This window comes from Zonotrichia leucophrys, chromosome 3 (genome assembly GCF_028769735.1).
Source record: "Zonotrichia leucophrys gambelii isolate GWCS_2022_RI chromosome 3, RI_Zleu_2.0, whole genome shotgun sequence".
NCBI lineage: Eukaryota > Metazoa > Chordata > Aves > Passeriformes > Passerellidae > Zonotrichia > Zonotrichia leucophrys.
Window position 1 is genome coordinate 108,696,893 of NC_088172.1, and position 21,295 is coordinate 108,718,187.

At 42.6% G+C, this 21,295-nt stretch overlaps 2 protein-coding genes across 5 annotated transcripts; one reads left to right on the top strand and one right to left on the bottom strand.

The window, feature by feature from the left end:
• Positions 1-1,003: 1,003 nt before the first annotated feature.
• Positions 1,004-16,537, bottom strand: MMUT (methylmalonyl-CoA mutase). 3 transcript variants are annotated; one of them, XM_064709911.1, is made up of 13 exons: positions 16,473-16,537; positions 13,846-14,225; positions 12,577-12,944; positions 11,745-11,902; positions 11,354-11,525; positions 9,768-10,016; positions 9,204-9,315; positions 7,833-7,948; positions 7,195-7,310; positions 4,937-5,068; positions 3,245-3,392; positions 2,963-3,130; positions 1,004-1,418 (listed from the first exon to the last, which is right to left on the bottom strand). In XM_064709911.1, the coding sequence occupies exons 2-13, from the start codon at positions 14,198-14,200 to the stop codon at positions 1,290-1,292; spliced, it is 2,223 nt and encodes a 740-aa protein (XP_064565981.1). In that variant the 5' UTR covers positions 14,201-14,225; positions 16,473-16,537; the 3' UTR covers positions 1,004-1,289. The 3 variants fall into 3 exon arrangements, with proteins under 3 accessions (XP_064565981.1, XP_064565983.1, XP_064565982.1); XM_064709913.1 differs by lacking the exon at positions 16,473-16,537 and adding an exon at positions 16,232-16,367; XM_064709912.1 differs by lacking the exon at positions 16,473-16,537 and adding an exon at positions 14,584-14,674.
• CENPQ (centromere protein Q) lies at positions 16,457-21,055 on the top strand. 2 transcript variants are annotated; one of them, XM_064709917.1, is made up of 10 exons: positions 16,457-16,653; positions 17,007-17,106; positions 17,621-17,776; positions 18,056-18,113; positions 18,241-18,355; positions 18,511-18,579; positions 19,124-19,253; positions 19,472-19,591; positions 19,842-19,919; positions 20,510-21,055. In XM_064709917.1, the coding sequence occupies exons 3-10, from the start codon at positions 17,624-17,626 to the stop codon at positions 20,636-20,638; spliced, it is 852 nt and encodes a 283-aa protein (XP_064565987.1). In that variant the 5' UTR covers positions 16,457-16,653; positions 17,007-17,106; positions 17,621-17,623; the 3' UTR covers positions 20,639-21,055. The 2 variants fall into 2 exon arrangements, with proteins under 2 accessions (XP_064565987.1, XP_064565986.1); XM_064709916.1 differs by having other exon boundaries at positions 16,550-16,653; positions 18,059-18,113; positions 20,510-21,051.
• The last annotated feature ends 240 nt before the right edge of the window (positions 21,056-21,295 follow it).

Consider the following 21,295-nt stretch of genomic DNA (forward strand, 5'->3'; position numbering starts at 1 on the left):
CAAACAGAAATTTAATCTAAAAACACCAACAGATCAAACCTCTCACATATTAGGAGTTATCTCATCACTCTTAGGAGGTTTACAATGCAGACACTCAATCTGAGCCAGCCACCTTTGGCTTCTTTCTTTCCATTGAGGATAAATGGAGCTCCCTATGGATGATGACATATAAAGTTAAATAATACCACCAAAACTCTGATATGTATTAAAATAAGTTCAATTTCAATGCCTTACTTTGAAAAACTTCTAGGCAGCCTCTGGCTATTGAGGCATAGGAATAACTTACAGATTTTTTATAGAAAATTTCTGTTAATGGTCAATTTTCCATCTGTAAAATTAAATGTGCCTCACTTCAGAACAATTATTTGAGAGAGATCATTATTCCAGAAGTTAGAGCACGAGGAAAACACTGCAAAGGCTTGGATTCCACCCCACTACTTTGCCAGTAACACTGTGCAACTTAAACTTTGTCTTGGGTTCTTCTCTCATCCACACAACAGATAGAGTTTTGCTGCTCATGAATGTAAAACACAAATTGTTTAATGAACAAGTTCATAAAATCACAGAAACACAGAATCAGAGAGTGGTTTGGGCTGGAAGGGATCTGAAAAACCATCTTGTTCCAACTGCCTTCCACAATCCCAGGTTGCTCCAAGCCCCATCCAACCTGGCCTTGAACTCTTTCAGAGATGGGACAGCCATAATGTAACTCTCTTTATAAAGCTATAGGTAGATAAACCATCATTTTTGAATTTCATGGCTGAATAAGATACAAATAGTATAGATGGCAGTAGCCTGTACAGGAGCACTGGGCACTGTGCCCTGTTCCCATCACTGCCCTTCCCTGAGAAGCCACCATTTCCCAAACCAAAGTGCTGCTGGAGTCAATCCCATCTCTGCTGAATGAGTGATCCTGCCTGAAGACTTTTAGATCTACTATAACTGCCAAAAAATTCAAAACAGGTTCTCTGCATGCAAAAGAGATCAGGCAAAAGAGACCATCCAAAGAGCTGCAGCAGTTATTTTATTTATCAGTATATCTGGAAAAAAAAACCAAACACACTTATTTGAATTCCCTTCATTTCCTGAAATCATATTTCTAGAGATAAATTTTCTTGTGGATACCTATATAAATAATCCTCAAATAGAACAAGCAGAGAGTTTAGAACTTTCTTAGAAAGCACAAAACACGAGGCCAGGGGGCAGTGGGAGCAGAGGTTTGTGGTCGGCCATCCCTTGCTGACAATCAAGTGGTCAGTGTAAGGCTGCTGAGTTGTGACATTTCAGAGTCACATGGATTGCTGCCTCTTCTCCAGGCACTTCTCAATGTCATCCAACACCTGCACCGCTGCTTTTGGAATGCGAGTGCCTGGACCAAACACATTGGCAACACCAGCTTCATACAGGAAGTCATAATCCTGATGGAGAAGAGATTTAAGATTATAGTTAATAGGTGAAACAGAAAATTGGTAATTGATTTATAACTGGTGCATACTCTGTCCTCTGTGCTGGCCCTGAGAAAGCAACAAGTCCCAGAGAGAGGCAGCACAGCTTCAAGGAAATGGGTGGAAGTGAGAAGGTAGGAAAAAAATACTAAAAAATATCCATAGGAAAAGGTTTATTTATTTAGAGTCAGACTAATGGCAGTCCTTGGAAAGTACTCAAAAGTCAACTGTATATGAGTCTGAATAACCCAACCTAAATTTGATCTAACTTCTAATTTTGAAAATACTACTTTAAACAAGGGCTTGGAGCAGATGACTGCCATTGGTCTCTTGCAATCTAGAGTAAATTGAATTTCATGACTGTCCTGAAATTTCGAAAAGACTTGGGAAGCAGCTCTGTATTCTCTCTTTCTTCTACATAGGATAAATTACACCTTTACCAACCACAGGGTAGTAGCAGCCCATTGAGAGATACTGGACAGAACACAAATTGTCTCCTGGAAAAATACTGTGATTTTTGTTTGCTCAGTTTAGAATTCTGTCATTCCCAAATAGTTACTTGACTGTCTAGAAAAGGGAGAGGTGTGGAAAAAGGGAATACCAGGAGATTTATTTGCAAAATCAGTTTGGATCACTATAGACGGGATGGCTGTAAGGTGGTGGAGACAGGCAGATTGTGCATGAGCTAAGGAAAATTTAAAGATCAAAGCACAGATCTGACTGCCAGGGAATTTGACAAACTGCTCAACAGTGTAGGAGAAAGAGAGGGATGAGAGGCAACACATGCCTGATGACGGGGACGGTGAGGAAAGGCTGAAAAGTCAGTGAGAAGTGCAGCCTAGGGGTGATAGGACCTGCCAGGGGCCTTTGTCACTGGCTATTCCCAACCATTGCTGGAAGTCAAAAGTTCTCTTAAGACAGAATCCAGCCTGGTGGCCAGCAAGGACTGGTGGTGTGAAACAACAGAGCATAAAGAACATCTCCCTGAAGCTCATCTTTTCACAACACAGCTCCATTTTCCATCCCACAAGCACTCTAAGTTAAACCAGGGCATAGTGTACAGAAAATCAGATCAGGGGAACCCACCTTACAGAGCTGTGCTGGCCCTGGTGACTGTACAGAGGAGCCTTCAGTGCTCTGACATTACAGAACATAGGAAATAGTTCAGACAGAGATAAATCAATCTCTTAGCTTGATGGAAATGTGTGGAGACCCTGAGGGGTCATTCCCTCGTCTAGGGAGCCACAAGAAGCTTCCCTCAAAAAGCTGTTAGACCTCATTGGCTCCTTCCCCTGTTCCTATGTCCCTGAGCCACTCCCCCCCAATTCCCTGATTGTCCCTCAGCTTTGTACTGCCCCGAGACCAGGGTCAGTCCCTAGGGTCCGGTAGAGAGAAAGTGTGGGTGTAGAGAGGGGGCTCTCAGTGTGGCTGAATAAAACACCTGTGGATATTATGCAAAGATCTTTTTTGCTTCCTCACCCTGGGCTGTGCCAGCAGCAATGAGATGCTGCCCGTACCTGAGGGGGGATGACTCCTCCACACATGACCAGGATGTCGGGCCGGCCCAGGGCACTGAGCTCCTTGATGAGTTCGGGCACCAGGGTTTTGTGTCCCGCGGCGAGTGTGCTCACCCCGACACAGTGCACGTCCGCGTCCACGGCCTGCTGCGCCACCTCCCGCGGGGTCTGTGAGTGACAGGGGAGGGACAGGGCATGGGACACGGGCCTGAGCACGCCCCCAGGGAGAAGGGATGCAAAGGGAAGGAATAAATGAATGCTCTGGGTGCTGCTCAGCCCTACCTGGAAGAGGGGCCCTATGTCCACGTCGAAGCCGATGTCGGCGAATCCCGTAGCGATGACTTTGGCCCCTCTGTCGTGGCCGTCCTGGCCCATCTTGGCAACGAGGATACGAGGCCTGCGGCCCTCACGGTCCATGAACTTGTCAACTCTGGTGGGAAACACACATTTTGTCAGTGCAAGTCACTGAGAATCACTGGAAGTATTTCCACACATAAAAAAAGCATTTGCTGCAAGTGTAGCATGATTTCATCAAATAAAAAGATTTTCTAAGTCATGGTTTGGCTGTGCATTCTGCACACTATGTTAATATTCATGTTATGCTATTACTAACTCACTTCTTGTACTTAGCAGCCTCAAAAATAAAATATTCTTTATTTTAAAAAAATCTTTCACTATCCTTTCGCTTTCTGACAGGTAAAATACTGAATTCTCTGAGTTTACAACTCACCAAAACACATCTTTTAGTTTTTAAGAATAATTATGACCTATTATTTCAAAAGTACTTGCACAGAGATGGGTCCTGGACATCACATTGTGCATTGTAATTCCACTGGGTAAAAATATGTCAATGGAAGATTATTGTATCTCCTATTCTGTGCATTCATTCCAATGCCTCTCTTTTTTTGGACACTGGCAGTTCATATTTCTGTTGTATTGACGCTACTGTGTAATCACAGCCTCACATATTAACCTGTTCATTATTCAAGTACGACCAGGATCTGTCTGTGGTTACAGGCTGGACTCACTGATCCTAAAAATCTTTTTCAACCTAAATGATTCTGTGATTCTATGTAAGAAAGGGAGCTACATCTTCATTTTCAAGGGGTTAGTTCAGTTCTCTTTCAAATAAAATCATAAGTAAAAACAGTTAAATTTAAATAGCTAAAAGAAAAGAACAATGGTGACATTTCCTAGCACAACTACTTTCAAGTCAGTCTAATCATCAAAGCCATCAGTAATTCCCTCTCAGGAGAGCCTGAGCTCTGAAATGGGTAAACCCCAACACAGCAGGGACTGATTTGTGCTGCATCATCTCCCACAGCAGCAATTCAGGCTCTGTACCCCTGAGGGCAGCAGTAAAGGCAGAAGCTGAGAAAAGACCCAAAAGACAACTGTTTTCACACATACCAACATCTAGGGATGCCTTCTCCACTGGGGTATGAGTAATACCCAATGACTGGAGGCTGTATGTGGATATGCAGACAGATTTTAGCAAGTTTTAGCAACAGTAAGAGTGAAATTTCAGGAAGAATTTATGGGTAGATCAAAACAAGGTTTTGTAGTATGAACTGCTGGAAATATTTTAAAGATGACTATTACACAGCCTTTAAAAGAAGCAACCCAATGTATAGGGATTTCAGGCAATGTTTCTCAGCTTCTTAATCCTGTGGCTGCTTAGGTTATTTGAACAAAACCCTCAAATCATAACTTCACCTCAGTGAATTTTGTTTGCAAGCAAATACAATTTCAAAATTAATTAAATTTTGACTTTGTCTTATTGTACTTAATCCTTGTCATTCCACTTTCCTGCTCACGAGAGTGCTTTTGCAGGTCCAGGGATTCCCCAGGGATATCACCCAGGTTTGGGAAATGTTGTTTTAATAAAACATGGTAATCCACAAGGTAATCCATGTACCTCCTGGATTAAATGTGAAGCTATTACATGTTTGGCTACTTGGGAAGAGTTCTCACCTCTTGATGGCATGAAGGATTTCATCACTCTCCCCAAACTCCTGGCGATAAGCCCCGCTCACCATGCGGTCGCTGGCTTTGTGCTCCCCGAACACTTTCTTCATGGCATCTGTTATCTCCCCCACCGTGCACCTGAGACAGACAAAAACCATCCTGTTATCAGCAGGCTGACATGAAAACAGGACACAGACATTGCTGGCACTGGCTCAGCCATTTGCCTTGCTGCTCGACAAATTTACTTCCATTGGTTTCCCTTTCAGTGTTGCCACTCTGAAAATCCAGCTCACCCCATTGCCACCCACTGACAGAACATGTGTCACAGACATCTTTTGTGAAAAATCCTTTCTTTAGGATTTTTCCCCGTTCTGAGAAGCTGTGGCTTCAGCAACAAAATGTAAACAATGGTTATCTGCTGCTGTGGAATGCAACAGGTGGATCTGTGATTGGTCTCGGGTGGATGTTTGGATTTACTGATCACTCACGGCAGAGCTGTTCTTGCTTTCTGCCTGGACACAGAACTTTGTTATTCATTCCTTTTCTATTCTTAGCTTAGCAAGCTTCTGAGAATTTTTCTCTCTATTCCTATTAGCATAGTAATAATGTAATATATAGCATAAAATAATAAATCAAGCCTTCTGAACATGAGGTCAACATTCTCGCCTCTCTCTTCACCCTGAAAAACCCTTGCAAAGTAACAAATGTGCACAGGCATTTTTAAGAAAATACTTTATTGCTCATGTGAGAATTGATTTACAATTGGCAAGGCAATGGGGAATGGCAAAATGATTCAGAAAATTAAATAATATTTTCTGAATGGGGATTTTTTTGGGAAGAGGCGGGGGGGCTCAGACGGAAAGGTCCTGCATTGGGATTCATGCCAAAATACAAAATATAAATCAAGAGGGGACAAAAAAGGGAAGAACACACAGAAGAGACTGAAACCTAACATTTTAACAAATATTTGCCCTTCCCTTGATGCTTTGATTTTAGTGCTTATTCTTCTCCTCTACTCCTGATACAGCTCCTTTACTGACTAGATGCAGAAGGATCTGGGAAATTTATTTATGTGTAAGGTACAAGTTTTGTTACTGTTTATTGCTTGTGAAGGGTGAATGTATTAAGTTTGAAACCTTTTCCCATGTTGCCCCCAACAGCAAGGCTCCCTGTACATGTTTCCCAGAGCTCACAATCCTCCTTCAAACACTCTCTATCAGATGCCACAACAGTTTCTTCCTGTGGTCACATCCCATATATAATTTTGGGGCAGAATTAAGTTCTGTGTTTGGAACTTACAAAGTGAATCTTCAGTCTATTAATGTTTTTACAATTAACAAAAATGAGGTCACCAAGGAGAGAAACTAGGAGCTAGCTGGTGAATTTTGATACAGAAGATATGAATCCCTTGTAAATCCAACACCACCCTCCTGTGACCTCCCCAGCTCCAAGACAAATGTAACATACTGCTGGAGATTCCTGCCAGGCTGTGGTTAAATGAATTTAAAATACAGTCATTAAGTATTCTAAGAATGGGAATGAAGGAATTTGAGGTGTGACAGTAAAACAGAGCAGCACCTCAATAAGGAGTGAATTTGGTTTGCTCACATTTGGGCCATTTAGTTAATTAAGGAACAGACAGACAGGATCTATTCTAGAGACTGATGCTGACCTTGAAACAGGAAAGAAAACAGCCTCAAAAGCACCTTGGCTGAAAAAAGGAACTGCTCCACTGGACTCTAAGGATGTCTCACACTGCTCAAGAACATTTCTTACAACTTTGCCTGACTAAGCAAACTGATTTCTCCTTCAGCCAAAAAATGTTTTCACACCAATTTGTGGTGCAAGGAGAGAGAGGAAGCAACAGAGCATGATAAGACTGTGAATATCCATTTTCACATCTCAGACACTTCTTAAACTCCTTCACCCATCAAACAGCTGAGTGACAGAGAAACTCAATTATGTCCTGGAACTGGTAAGAATATGAGTTGTAAACAGCAGAATGTGTACAAACAGCCTCATTTCATATCAGATTCTTTATATCAGTAATGTTCCTTGTGAGAAATCAAAGCATGGCCTTAAGAAGCTATAATATAATAATAGTGTGTCTTACAATGTGAAACTGCAGCCATTATTTACTTCTACTTCTAAAAAAAACCCCAAAACTCCAATCTTGCTGACACCTCACCCAAGAAAAGTTAAAAGGTGAAAATGAACCATCAATTTTTAAATAAGAATTGGCTGTTCAACCCCACCCCCAGTACCTGGCACGTGCTGCTTCCACTGCCAGAGCAAGTAAGTTGCCTTCCCCAGTGGCAGCACATTGTGTGAGAGCAGCCAGGGACTGCTGGGCTGCTGCTTGGTCTCTGCTGGCTTTCACCTAAGGTGCAGGAGAGAGACATTCAGCTCAAAGAAACCAAAAAGTGAAATGGGAAGTGTGGAAGACTAATTTCAAATATTTTATTATGGATGTGGAATTGTCAATATCCACTTCCTATTTCAATGAGATTAGAAGTCAAAAGGCAGTTCAGACTTTAAAATGTGTACAAGTCCATAGCATAACACAAACCAATTTTATCTGTTTTCACTGATTATAAAAGTGGACGTTGATTTCTGGTTCTGTAATCCTCAGCAGCACTGGACAAGAAGCACCCAACAGTAAGTGATTAAGCAATGTCACAGGCTTTTAAGCAAAACATTGCACAGATGGTTTCTATCTTATTTTCAGAACATGTAAAGCTTTCAATTTTTAAAGGTTGGACATACAGATATATATGCCAGTTTCTCCACTAACGACCAGAGTGGACTCTCAGAAATTGGAAGGTAAACTTCTTGAAAGCTGCCTTTACTCAGTCTCTGTCTGCAGTTACAATAAGATTAATTGTAAAAAGATTGTTCTCACCTTGTTGATTTTCTCAATCTGCTTGGCACGGACTACAGAGTTATCAATGGCCAGAACTTCCACTGTCTCTTCTTTCTCTAGCTGGTGCTTGTTCACTCCAACAATCACTTCAGACCCTATTTCCAGTGGAAACACCAGAAACTCAGAACACATTTGCAAACTACTGTGAAAAGACACAATGTTAACAGGACAAGAAGATTTTGAGCATTATTATGCATTGCTTTGCTTATATAACCACATAGATTTCAAATATGTAAAATCTGCTCTTATAGAATGGATTTAAGTCTGTATTTTCCAGATTTTATGATGCATAAAGATTCAACTCAGTGAATACTGCAGCAGAAAAAAAACTGAAATAGAACACTATTTATCTTGCAAAAATTTAGCAATGAGTCCCTAAAATAGATTGTCTACTTTTCTCTTTTTAAGCTTACATAAGTGTGTCTGACAGAACTAAGCAGAAGTGCTGCTCTCCTGCTCTGCATTTACTTTTCTGATTTAACAGATCAGAAAGTGAAGTTCCTACCTAAAACTATTCCAGCTGCATAAAAGTTAATTTATCATGTTGGAAAATTATATTTTAGGTTTGAATCGTTATGGACTTATCAGATATTTTTATTTGCAGTGCCTAATAACATTAATACACTCTTTGTAGCAACATTAAGTAATTTAACTTACGAGAAAAAAAACACAGAACTTTACTGATTACTCTTTATTGGTCTTAATTAAGATCTCCTTTAAATTTATCCTCCATAGAAAGAAGTCCATATAACTTCTTTGGTGTTTGAGTTATCCCTAATTTCTGTTCCTGGATTACTACTGGAATGCAGATTACAAAAAGTGGAATAGAGTGTTAAGCACACATGTATAAACATCTCCACAAATACTTACTCTGTGAGTATATACACATATGTACAGCAAACAAGAGCTGTATCATCCTCTGCTATGATCTGTCCATTCAGGAAAAACGGGCAGCTCTCCAGAAAGCCCAGGAATTTGGCCAGCTATGGTGAGTATCGCCATCTGGTGGCATTTCTGCTTTTAGACTCAGGAATCACAGCTTAAAGCTCCTATCAGAAATCAAGCCATTCACTACTGAAGGCTCCAAATACTCTTTTAAAATGCTGTTTCTACTGCTTTGTCTAACCTAATCTTGAACATGTCAAGCAAGACTTTTCACACTGGTACTGTATTTTGTACACTCTGTCTCTTTCCAGAGCTTTCAGCGACATAAAACCATCACCATTTATTGTAGCACTCAAAATCTGCTAAACTGAGAAATAAAAAACCACAATGAACATGTGTGTAAAAAGCCTTTATACTGAAGTATTGTATTGGAAATTTTCCCTTCTTTTATCCCCCTGCTCCTACCAGAGTCAATCCTGGCTTGTCTCCGAGCTGCACACTCTTCAATACGAAGTTTGGGGATCCCCTCAGCAACAGCTTTGGCCATTCCACCCATTTCTTCTATCTCCTCAATAAGCTGAGAAATGAAGAGGATTGAGACAGTGAGTAGTAGCAATTCCAAAGGAATTCCATCAAAAAGATTTTGGTGTCTTCCACACTGTCGATGGCAACTCCAGCCACTCCAATGTCTCCTTGAACTCAGGGATTGCCTGAATCATAACCACAGTGGGTGGCTAAACCAGTAGGTTTAAAAATTGAGCTTTGTACCTGTGCTACCACCCACACTTTCATTAAACTTTTTTGATACAGTTTTGTGCTCTAAACTGTGTTTTGTAAAGTTTATTTACAAAGACATCATTGAAGTGTAAAATAATTCCTTGTTTAGAAGTTACCAATTTATCAAACAAAGAAGACATTAGAAGTCTTTTCCTTTGAAAGACATTTCTCAAAACTCCTATCCCTAAAAGACAGACATGTCTCAAGACTCCTATCCCTACAATTTTCCCAGAGAAGGTTTTGCAAACTGACCTTTAAAGCAGCATCATAGACTTCGTTGGTGAGGCACTCCATGAGGTAAGATCCCCCCCAGGGATCTGCCACTTTGGGAATCCCTGATTCCTCCTGGATTATGATCTGTGTGTTGCGGGCAATGCGAGCACTCTTCACTGTGGGCAGCCCCAAGGCCTCATCATAGGAGTTGGTGTGCAGGGACTGCGTCCCCCCGAACACCGCGGCCATGGCCTCGATGGTGGTGCGGATCACGTTGTTGAAGGGATCCTGCAAGGAAAAGTGGAGCTCTGAGCCTCAGTGGCTCTGCCATGGGGCTGAGGCAGGTTAGTCATTATTGCAAAGAAACAAAATTCCCCACTGAAATTCTGTAATCAGGACAAAAGCTGAAAAAAACCCAAATCAAACTGATTTATCACTTGTCGATATCCTAACAAAGAGATTAATCTATAAAGAAAGCTGCTCACAGTAACAAATCAAAGCCTAATTTATATTTAGTGGTGTTTCAAAGAACTTAGTGAACCCAAATCAGAGAGGATGGAACAGAAGGCGTGATGTCTTCCATTCTTCAAATTCTTGGAGCAGTGATCAGTACGTGTGTCAGACAAATTACTAGTCAAGATGTGTTTTGGAATTAAATGTGCTTAAATATTTTCATTGATGACAGCATCACATGAGGTAATTACAGAAAACTGTGATTTGGATAGGTAAGAATGTAAAACATAATTTATGGGTAGATACCTATCTAAAGGAACGTTAAGTATATTTGCCCTTTGAAACTTACTGCACACTGAGAAGTTATACAAAGATAAACCACTACGTTTAGGCAAAGAGTTATGATCTAGCCAGAAGTATATTTACACTGAACACTGGAAGACAATTGAATATAGTTTTGGTAATAATAGCATTTTTGCACTCCCACAGTACTTTTAATTGGAGGACCCACAAAGGTCACTGTTCAGAAAATTCCATTGTTTTAGTTTTACTGTGTTGTTGTAATGTAAGTAAACATTACATTTATTAAAAAAAAAAAAACCCAACAAAAAACCAAGGCACAGAAGTCAACAATGCTTACAATCACAACCTAAAAATAAGTCCTACTGCATGACTTTGACTGAGCAGCAGGCCTTGAGATCACACTGGAACTCAGCTCTGACCTCACTTGGGAAACTGTATGCACTCCATTGATTTATCTCCTTGCTGCAAGGTAAATCAGCAGGAGGAGCAGAGAGTGCACCCAGTTTCTAAAGATCAGATGAGCTGTAACCATTACACTGAGTGTCAGGGGCTGACTCTGAGTGTCAGGGTGAAAGACTCCCTGGGCTGCTGAAATGAATTCTCAAGCCAGTGATCCTGAGAAAAAAAGTGCCTCTACTTGCTGACTGCAATGCATTTTGGAAGGATAACTCACAGGACAAATCCTAAGAGAGCTTCACCCTCTGAGTCCTGAATTGACTTGATAAAGGTGTATCCAGTGCCAGTGTGTGCATTTGTCAGTGAGAGGACAGCTGCTGCACCTTTGTGAGTAGCACCAGCAGCTCCCTTTAAGACACACCCCACAAGAACAGCCTTTAAGTAAGGAGGTTGATGAGAGTCCAATTTCTAACCTGCTCAGTGAGTGACCAGCCCGAAGTCTGACAATGAGCTCTCAGCAGAAGAGATTTGGAATTCTTGGGCTTAAACATTTTCTCAATCAAGTGAGCCCACAGCCGCCTCCCAGCTCTCATCTTCGCTATTTCCATATAGAAGTTCATGCCAATTCCCCAGAAGAAAGAGAGCCTGCAATAGGAGAACATGATTAGAATGTAACATTGAATCACTCAGATAACTCTGGATCAGTAATGGAGGAGTCTGACAGCAAGGTCTCTGATTAAGGTACTTTCACAGATGAGGTACTTTCCTACTTACTTATATGTATAAAAATACTCAATTTGATATTAAACTCTATAGAAGTTTTACCAAGAGTGAGTTTTATATTAGCAAATTTCTTGTGCTCACCTAGGTGCAAATTCATCAATAGTGAGGCCAGCTTTAAGGCCAGTTCTGCAGTACTCCAAGCCATCTGCAATGGTATAAGCTAATTCCAGGATGGCATCAGCTCCTGCCTCTTGCATGTGGTACCCACTGATGGAAATGGAATTAAATTTTGGCATATACTGCAAAAAAAAAAAAAAACACCAAAAGATACAACAGGATATAACAGCAGAAGAGAGGATCAAATACTTGTTCTATCACATTAACACAGAATCACAGAATGGTTTGAGCTGCAAGGGAGTTAAAGGTCATTTGGTTTCAACACTCCCTGCCATGGGCAGGGACACATTCCACTATCCCAGGTTGCTCCAAGCCCCTCCAACCTGGCCTTGGACACTTCAGGGATGGGGCAGCCACAGCTTCTCTGGGCACCCTGTGCCAGGGCCTCCCCACCCTCACAGGGAAGGAAGTTGTCACTATTGGTGTAAAAGTTTGCTCTCAATCTATTTTATAAACCCCTCCTTAGGTACTGAAAGGCTGTAATGAGGTTTTCCTGGAGCCTTCTCTGGGCTGAACAACCCCAGCTCTCTCAGCCTGTATCCTGCACATTCTCTGACTTCTTTGTTGACTGCAAATACATCTCTACAAAGATGTGTTTGAGTTGCAGTGCTTGAAATTTGAAGTTTGACTCAAACTTCAAATTTATATTTTAAATTATGTTGGATCTTAACTTTTACTGAGCCTTTCCACAACCATATTACTCTTCTCTTGACATGTCTTCCAATCTTTTCTTTGTTCTCCAAAGTGACTCATAAACACCTTAATAATAGAAGTGATACATTTAAACAATGAATACCTTTGAGGTGTACTGGAAGATGTCAGCAATGATCCTCATGGATGGTTCTGGGGGGAAAATGTAGGTGTTTCTGACCATGAATTCCTTCAGGATGTCATTTTGGATTGTCCCTGTCAGCTTGGCCTGAGGCACTCCCTGCTCTTCCCCAGTCACAATGAATGTAGCCAGCACAGGAATGACTGCCCCGTTCATTGTCATGGAAACTGACATTTTCTCCAAAGGAATTCCATCAAAAAGGATTTTGGTGTCTTCCACTGTGTCGATGGCAACTCCAGCCATTCCAACGTCTCCTCGAACTCGGGGATTGTCTGAATCATAACCACGGTGGGTGGCTAAATCAAAAGCAACTGATAATCCCTGCTGGCCAGCTACATGAAAAAGTAAAGAAAAAACCCAAAAAACAACAAAGAGAGATAGTTAGAGGTGTTGAACAGACTTGTATTAGTATGGGATTTAAATTTATTAACTCTATTTTACCTAATTCAGGCTTAGATGGCAAAATAAATGTTGTTGTTAAACATTGTTCCCTCCCCAAACCCGTCCAAGGTTAAACTTTAAATGAAGAAGTTTTTAACTGAGAAAAAAAAGCCAAAAAGGTAGTCCTTACTGTGCTTTAAAAATTGCTAAATAACAGCTCACCTACAAGTTAAAAATGCACCTAGATAGGCAGTATAAGAGCTTATACACATAACTCAGCTTGGCTTAGCTGGGAGCAGAAGTGTCATAAACTCTGTCAAATTACCTTCTCTTTATCACAAACTAAACACCACAGACTGTTCCCTGGCTCTACTGACACATGTTGTTATTTGCAAAGCTGCAGTAAGAGAAAATTATTCATATAAAGCAGGGAACAGGACAGCCAGAGCCCTTGTTGCTGCAACCTGAAAGCAGAACCCAAAACTCTGCTGTCCCCAGGCATTCCCCCCTCTGCCCAGAGACTGGGCTGTGCTACCAGCTAACCCAGGTTACCACTTCTGCTTCAGCTCCATGATCTCAGCTGCCTGAACCCTGGCATGGATGCAAATTATGTCTATGTGTTAAGGTGCAATAACTAAAACCAGCATTTAACATATTCATTCTCCACAGCAAAATGAAACAAGGCACTTCCACAAACGATTTAGTTTCCCAGTAATAAAGAAAGACAGCACCACTGGGAAGACCTTATCAGAAATCCAAACTCACAGTGCAGAATAATCACATTTGCCATGTAACTGCCTGAATTCATGTCCCCCATTGCCTCACAAGGCAGTGCTGTTTCCCAGACCCCACCTTTGATGTTGTCCTTGTAGAACTTGTTGCTCTCCTCCACTGTACTGAACCCAGCGTACTGGCGGATGGTCCACGGCCTGTACGTGTACATGGTGGGGTAGGGCCCTCGAGTGAAGGGCTTCATCCCTGGCAGCTCCTCGGGGAACTCCTCTGTGTCCCTTCTGGAGTATAAAGGCTTGATGTCGATCCCCTCTGGGGTGTGCCAGATTAAATCCTGTGGGTTCTTGCCTTTCAGCTGCTTCTGGGCCAGGGCAGCCCACTCGGGGTGCAGGGGCTGCCTGTGCAGGGCGCGCAGGGCCAGGAGCGCGCAGCAGCGCGGCCGCAGCCGCAGGACGGCATCCCCGGCCCTCAGCATGGCTCTGCTCACGGGGTGGGACGAGCTGGACAAAACAAAAATGTGCACTTCGCATTATCATGTGCACCTAACAGCAGATGTGAGGATGGAGAGGTCATGCAGTTTGCCTAAATCCCAAACAATCCCTCAGGAGAAAAGTGAAATGTGTTTACGCACTGATTTAACAGACAGCCCTTCCTCTTGCCTTTCAACCAGGAAAAGAAAAATCCTACATTCAGGAAAAATCCTACATTTTCATCTAACCAAGGAAAACATTCCCTCAACTTATCTACGTCCACATCTGAGATGTAAAACTTAATTCAGTCCCTCAGCATCACCGTCGTTACTCAGTACTGAAAAGCCAGTGTGAGGCATGAAGATGGCATGGCCAGCTACCCCCTCACCTTCACATCTCTCTCATCTAGGAATTCCTTCATGTCAAAGAGTGATGCTTTTCCAGGGATGGGGCAGCTACAGCTTCTCTGAGCAACCTGTGCCAGTCTCACCAGCCTCACAGAATTTCTTCCCAGTATCCAACATCAAGGAGGCAGGCTGCAGGAAGTGAGCTGTCAGAAAATTGCTGATATAATCATACACTTTGGAAAAGATGGCTTGGGCTGGATGGAAACTAGAGATAGATTGAAAAAGAAAGGAGAAAAAAAAAAAGTGGTAGATGAGAACACAGGGACAATACAAGCTGCAGAGCTTGGCCACCATGCATGAGACTGATGGGGCAACAATGTGAACAATTCCCTGTGAGGGTGGTGAGGCCCTGGCACAGGGTGCCCAGAGAACACTGTGGCTGCCCCATCCCTGGAAGTGTCCAAGGACACATTAGATGGGGTTTGGAGCACCCTGTGATAATGGAAGATGTCCCTGCCCATGGCAGGGGTTGAAATGAGATGATTTTTCAGGTCCTTTCCAACTCAAACCAGTCTGTGAGTTCAGTAACTCCCAAAAGCTGTAAGCACCTTTGCTTCTGCTCTCCATACCCCATCCTTGCACTTACAAAAACAAAACCTTTACAGCTTAGCTCCAAGGGTCAGTCACTTCCTCGCTCTCTCACCTCTTTCACAACTCCCAAAAAATACAAACTTCCCTAACATCTTTATGAGAAACCCTTTACGAGATACAGGAAAGCACCTCTATCATTGCAGCAACACCCTCCAAATATTTGCTTTAATAATATATATGCTGAGTGTGGTATAACCTGAGGGGCACAGAGGAGCTCCTGAGGAGCACTCATGCCCTGCAGGGATGTGATGCTGCAACCAGGATGGAAGGCAATCTGTGCCCACACCCCTGCATGGGTGAAACATGCAAGAAACATCGTGCTGTCTGGTACACAATTCCTCATCTGCATTTATTTACTTACTTGTGATTACAAAGTTCATGTAAATGCCCAAGATAGTTTCAGAAGTAAAATCCAAAATAATTATTTGGTCTGTATAGCATAATGCAGGCACAGGTCAGCTGGAAGGACCACAGTGCTCATCTGATCAACCTCCCTGCTCAAGCGGTCATCCCAGAGCACAGGGAAGTCTCAGACAGTTCTGAATATCCCAAAAGGGAACTCCACAGCTTCTCGTCTCTGCTCAGTGCTCGGTCACTGCACAGGAAAGAAGTTCTGCCTCCTGTCCAGGTGGACTTTTGGATCAGTCCTGCCCATGGCTCTGGTGCCATTGCTGGGCCCGGAGCTGAGCCGGCCCTGCTCTGCCCCTCCCTGCACACAGGACACCCAGGGCTGAGGCCCCTCAGCTGTGCCTCCTCCAGGCTGAACAGCCCCAGCTCCCTCAGCCTTTCCTCTCAGGGAGATGCTCCAGTCTCCCATTCCAGGAGCTCCATGTCTCCCTTGTCCTGAGGAGCCCAGAACTGGGCACAGCACCCCAGATGTGCCTCAGCAGGGCTGAGCAGAGGGGCAGGACCCCCTTCCTGTTGGCATGCTGGGATTATTCCTGACCCGGAGCTGGATGCTGCATTTACCCTTGTTCAGTTTCGGACAATTCCTCTGTGCCCATCTCCCATGCCCGCCCTGTCAGCCCCTCTCCACACCTCTCTCTCCACAGCACCCACAGCCGGACACGAACTCTCCGTTCTCCGCCCGCAGGACAGCGCCCGCCGCCACCGCCCGCCCCCAACACGCCCCTCAGGCAGCCAATGGGGACCGAGGGCCGGGCCGGGAGTTGGGACAGGGGATAAGGACAAGGACAGTGGCAGGGCTGGGGGCTGCGGACACGGACGGGGCCATGGAAAGGGATCGGGATCAGGATCAGCGATGGGATCCCCCAGTTACCTGCCACCGGCCCCTCCGTCGGCGCGCGGCCCCCGCGCACGCGCGGTGGGCGGGAGCGGCGTTGCGCGTGCGCCGCGGGAAGCGCGGATTTGTTTGGTAACGTCCCGCGGGCTGAGGCGGAGCGGGCGGCAGCGCTGAGGCGAGGGAGGCTGCGCCGGGAAGGTGACGCTGCATCGAGAAGGTGAGGCTCGGGGCGACATGGGCCGGGAGGAGCGGAAGGGGTTTATGGAGATGTTGTCCATGATGCCATCCGGCAGCCCCGGGGAGCGAGCAGTGGGTACGTGAGTGTGTATGGGTGAGGACTACAACTCCCAGCATGGACCGCGATGGAGGAGAAGCTCCTAGGCTGCGGTGGGGAGCGATGCATGCTGGGAGCTGTAGTCCATACCTTACTTGCGGTCTGCTGTGAAAGCTGTCCCACAACATGGACAGTTATGGAGGAGGGGACGTGCAGGGCTTATTTGCTTGTTTTAGGGCTTATTTAGCTGATGTGGTGTTTGTTAACCTGGCATATGGTTTGTTTACCTGTTTTAGGCCTCACTAACCCGGCCGGAGCTTATTTGTCTGCTGTCAATTTCGACACTTCCCTGGGAGAAGTGACAGGACCTGAGTGAGGAGAGAGTGGCCAGAGGGGGTGAGTGAAAAGCTGAATAAATCTGAGTAGTGATGCTTGAGAGACGAGAAGGTTGGTGGCGTTTGTGGCTACTCCCGTGTGAGAGCTTTTTGCTCTTTCTCTATAGCAAGAAAAACTGTAAATTTAAACTGCATCAGAGACCACCAGTTCTTATGTGCTAGGGTAAAAAGTTCTGCTAATTGGATGACTGCACTGAAAATGAGAAAAATGAATCACAGAATGGTTTGAGTTGGAAGAGACCATAAAGATCTTTTCCAACTCCCTGCCATGGGCAGAGGCATTTTCCAATTGGGGATGCTTTTTTAGTGATTCTACATTTCGGTAAATTTACAGGATTTTGGGCTCTAGATTAGCAAATATTCAAACATTTCATCTCATTTAGGCTCATTTGGGGCTTATTGGGTTGAGCCCAATTTCCATATTTTTTTTTATAGGGTATGGTTTGCACTGTATGGGTTATAATTGCTGGATTTTAATTTTGTCTTTGTTTCCTCCTGTTCCCATTGGTTTACAGACAATGAAACCCCGCCCCACACCTTCCAATAAAATGGGGAAGACAGCTGGTGGGAGATCAGCAAAAAATCCTTCTAAATCACAAAATCAACAAGGGCCTTCTAGCAAAAAAAAGGGAGCAGATGAACAAGGAAGAAAACAAGGTCAAAAAAGACAGGTATTCATTATTTTGGAAGGGAAAGGGGAAAGAGGTATTTTTTCCCATTTTTAAATTGGAATTTATAGAGAATAATTCATTAACTAAGAATAGTCCTCTCCAGGAAATGCCCAGTGTGAAGAGCTCTTTTGAGCAGTCTTCAGTAAAGCTTTTTGGGGCTTTTTGTGCTCAAAGACTTTTGTCAGACACTGGCATAGTGAGTTCACAGGAACAGATGAATGATTGCACAGCAGAGGATGTCTCAAAATTGCCACATTTACTGTAAATTTTTCCTTTCAGCAGGTCCCTCAGAAAGTCAAAAGGGGAGTTAAGCAACTGAAGGACTCTTCCCCTGCAGGTAGGTCTCTGTTCTTTGCTGTTAAATCTGAGCTGTTTTACACCTTTGACTCCAGTGTGACTGAGTCACAAAGCTCTCTGTCCAGGTTTGACAAGTCATGTTTCCCTTTTTTCCTTTGTGACAACAGGAGAAAATGGTTCTTCAAAAACAATGAAGCTGTCCAGTGCTGCAATAAGATCTTGGCAGCCTCTCTCAGAGAACAGTAGGCTCTTCCTGGAAAATATAGTGGATTCAGTAGTACTGTAAGTGCCAAATACCCTGGTGGTTCTTCTTTATTTCCCCAAGGAACAAAGTAAAAATCATAGTATTACTTGAACTGGAAGTCAGTGTGGTTTTTGGCATGTTCTCTGTGCTTGCACTCTTTGTGATGGAAATTCTGCCTGTGTTTTCTTTCCAGAGCTGTTTTGTCCCAACAGAGGGAGGGAAAAGATGATGTTCAGAAGCACCTCAATGTACTGAAAAACAGGTAAGAAATTATAAATTGAAAGGAAAGAGGGAGAGAAAAGATTTCTTCTACCCAGTTGTTTTGTATCATACTTTGAGGGTGAACTAAAACTCTCCTCTGACATATACCTATCTAAATATTTAGATTTAGATATATGGAGAAAGCTATATATTATGCTTCATAAAAGCATTTCCAGGTTTTACTAAAATGATCATCGTTTGGAAGCAGTTAAAAATCCTCCTCTTAGAACTTAATTTGAAAAGCAGAAGGGTCAGAACTGGGAAAATATTAAGAAAATATTAAGTAATGTCAGGTTATAGTCAGGTCAGTGCAGTAGCAAACATGGGAATTTTGGGATTGCTTGTTCCTGGTTCTTTCCTCGGACACCTACTCCACATGATTTTAAAAATCAATTCAAGGCAGTTTTCTTTCCCTCTGCTGTCATTTACTTCCCTGGCAGCACTTAAGTTTAAAACTATAATGAGATTAGTTTTTCCCCATATTTTTCTTTTTGCTTTGCAAAGAACTCCAAACAAGTCATACTTTCCTTTTTCTGTAATTGAAGGGTGCTGGGAAGTTTCAAGACTTTAAATGTGCCTCCAGGGAAGCTGGGCAACCTGAAGAATATTCTGGGCCTTCAAATGGCAGAGAAGAAAATGCTTGAGACAAATGAGGAGTCTTTGGTACAACTGCAGGTATGAAAAGCAAGGAAGGGAAAAAATTACCTTACCACACTGCTGATCAGGCCTGTGCTGTTGTGGAGGAGTGTCCAGTGCTCATCATTGTCAGCCACCTTTGCTGCACAGCTTTGTCTCTTTTTGGATGTTTTTTCAGTGACTCAGTGTGTTCTGTGGGAAAGATTCACCATTTCTAAAGCAAATTTTCTTATGGTTTTGTCTTGGTTTTGTTTTAGGAAGAAATAAATGAAGCAGAGAGATCGGCAGAGCGCATTGAGGAAAATATACAGCAGCTGAAGTACAAAATCCAGGTGCTCAAGAACCAGTTAGAGAAAGATGAAAAAGAGGCCAGGAAGGTATAAAATAATAAATAAATATAAGTAAATATGTAAAATAAATACTTGTGTACTCCAAAGCTTTCTCAAACAAACTGTTTCTCAGGTAGTACCATTTAAGGAAGGCCTCGTGCTTTTGGGAATGGATTTTCTTAATCTTTCCAACTTAAGTTGCAGAATTAAGTTTGGTTTCAGAAGTTGGATAATGACAGTTATTTTCATACTTGTGTGCCTGATATTTGGGGGTTTGGATTGTTTCTTCTTTCTCTAGGTATTCCAGGAAAATGGCAGTGGAGCACTCCAGCTTCCAGAACTGCCCAAGCGCAGTTTTCAGGCGCCCACTTTGCAGGTGAGTGTGGAATAAATATTTGTCTTTTCAGAGGTACTTTGCTTATGAGGAGGAAGGCAACAGAATGTGCTATTACCCCTTAACCTCTGCCAGAGGGGGCAATTCTGAAAATTCAGAAAATCTGAATAGATTTTCATTTTCTGTGTTATATTTTTGTTCTTTTCATTGACAACTAAATACTTCTGATTTAAAACCAGGACAAAACTCTAAAAACCCTCCTGATCCCTGGAAGTGTTCAAGGCCAGGGTGGATGGGGCTCTGAGCAGCCTGGGATAGTGGAACCTCTTGGGAGGTGGCCCTGCCCATGGCAGGGGCTTGGAACAAGCTGATCTTTGAGGTCTCTTCCAACCCAAATAATTCTGTGATCTTATGATTTAAAACATCACCTATCTTTTCCTAGAAGCTCTATGGCCCTAGGGAACTTGCAATTTGTGAAATATGTCTATAATTGCTGGAGGGAAGATTTCATTCTGTGACTTTGAATCATTTTTTGTTTAAGCTGTAGCTGGGCTGCATGAAGGTGAAATTCCTGTTGGGCTAGAGAAAAGCTGTTTTTTTTATTTGTTATCTATGATTCTTTCCTTCTTTAGGAGGAAATTTTGAAAGTAAAGAATCAGAAGGACCTTTTAAAGGATATGAATGCTATTCAGCAGTCAGCTGACCTGAAGAATTTGTTAACCCTTGCTGAAAAGGCCTATGAGAAGGTGGATTTGCTTTGAGAAATCAAAATATGTGGAGTCTCCATGCTGAGTTTGGATGGAATCTGCTTTCTTCCTAATGGCCTTCCTCTTGTGACTGCTGCATTTCTGTTAAAACATTTTCTATTAACATTGGTATATAAATTTGTAGATACATTTTGGGACTTAAGTGATTTAAGTCATCTCTCAAGATTTTTTGGGATTTTTTTTGACCTGTGATGACTTCTAATGATGATATATCCTGTCATAGGAAAAGGGAGGGAAATGGATCCTGGGTTATTTGGGTGTTTTTACAGAATAAGGGAACTATTCCATTCTATTTGCACTTCTTTATCTGTAAATCACTAAAGGCTGTGTCTTCTACCAAAGTAGTTTTTATTTGGGAGTTTAAACCTGAAACAGGTAGTAAAAATAAACTTATCTAATACTCAGTTATAAATCCCCTGTTCAACTTTCTTACTATTTTTTAACAAAAGCCCTCCATTGAAGAAAATGTAATAATTTTTATAAAATGTACAAAATTGCTTTTACAATTTTTTTACTTAATATAAAAACCAACATCAAACAACATGAAATACTTTTCCAGGTAAATTACCTGCTGAAAGATAGCAGTGCTCTTTACACTGTTGTGCATCATAAACTCTTGTTCTGCTGTTTACAAGCTGCTGCTACTCTTAA

Coding starts and splice junctions, on each gene's coding strand:
- CENPQ (XM_064709917.1), top strand. CDS start 17,624: ATGAAACCCCGCCCCACACCTTCCAATAAAATGGGGAAGACAGCTGGT. Junction 17,777..18,055: donor AACAAGGTCAAAAAAGACAG/GTATTCATTATT, acceptor TTTTCCTTTCAG/CAGGTCCCTCAGAAAGTCAA. Junction 19,920..20,509: donor TTCAGGCGCCCACTTTGCAG/GTGAGTGTGGAA, acceptor TTCCTTCTTTAG/GAGGAAATTTTGAAAGTAAA.
- MMUT (XM_064709911.1), bottom strand. CDS start 14,200: ATGCTGAGGGCCGGGGATGCCGTCCTGCGGCTGCGGCCGCGCTGCTGC. Junction 10,017..11,353: donor GCTGGTCACTCACTGAGCAG/GTTAGAAATTGG, acceptor TTTTCCTTGCAG/GATCCCTTCAACAACGTGAT. Junction 7,949..9,203: donor ACAAGCCAGGATTGACTCTG/GTAGGAGCAGGG, acceptor CACTGGAAATAG/GGTCTGAAGTGATTGTTGGA.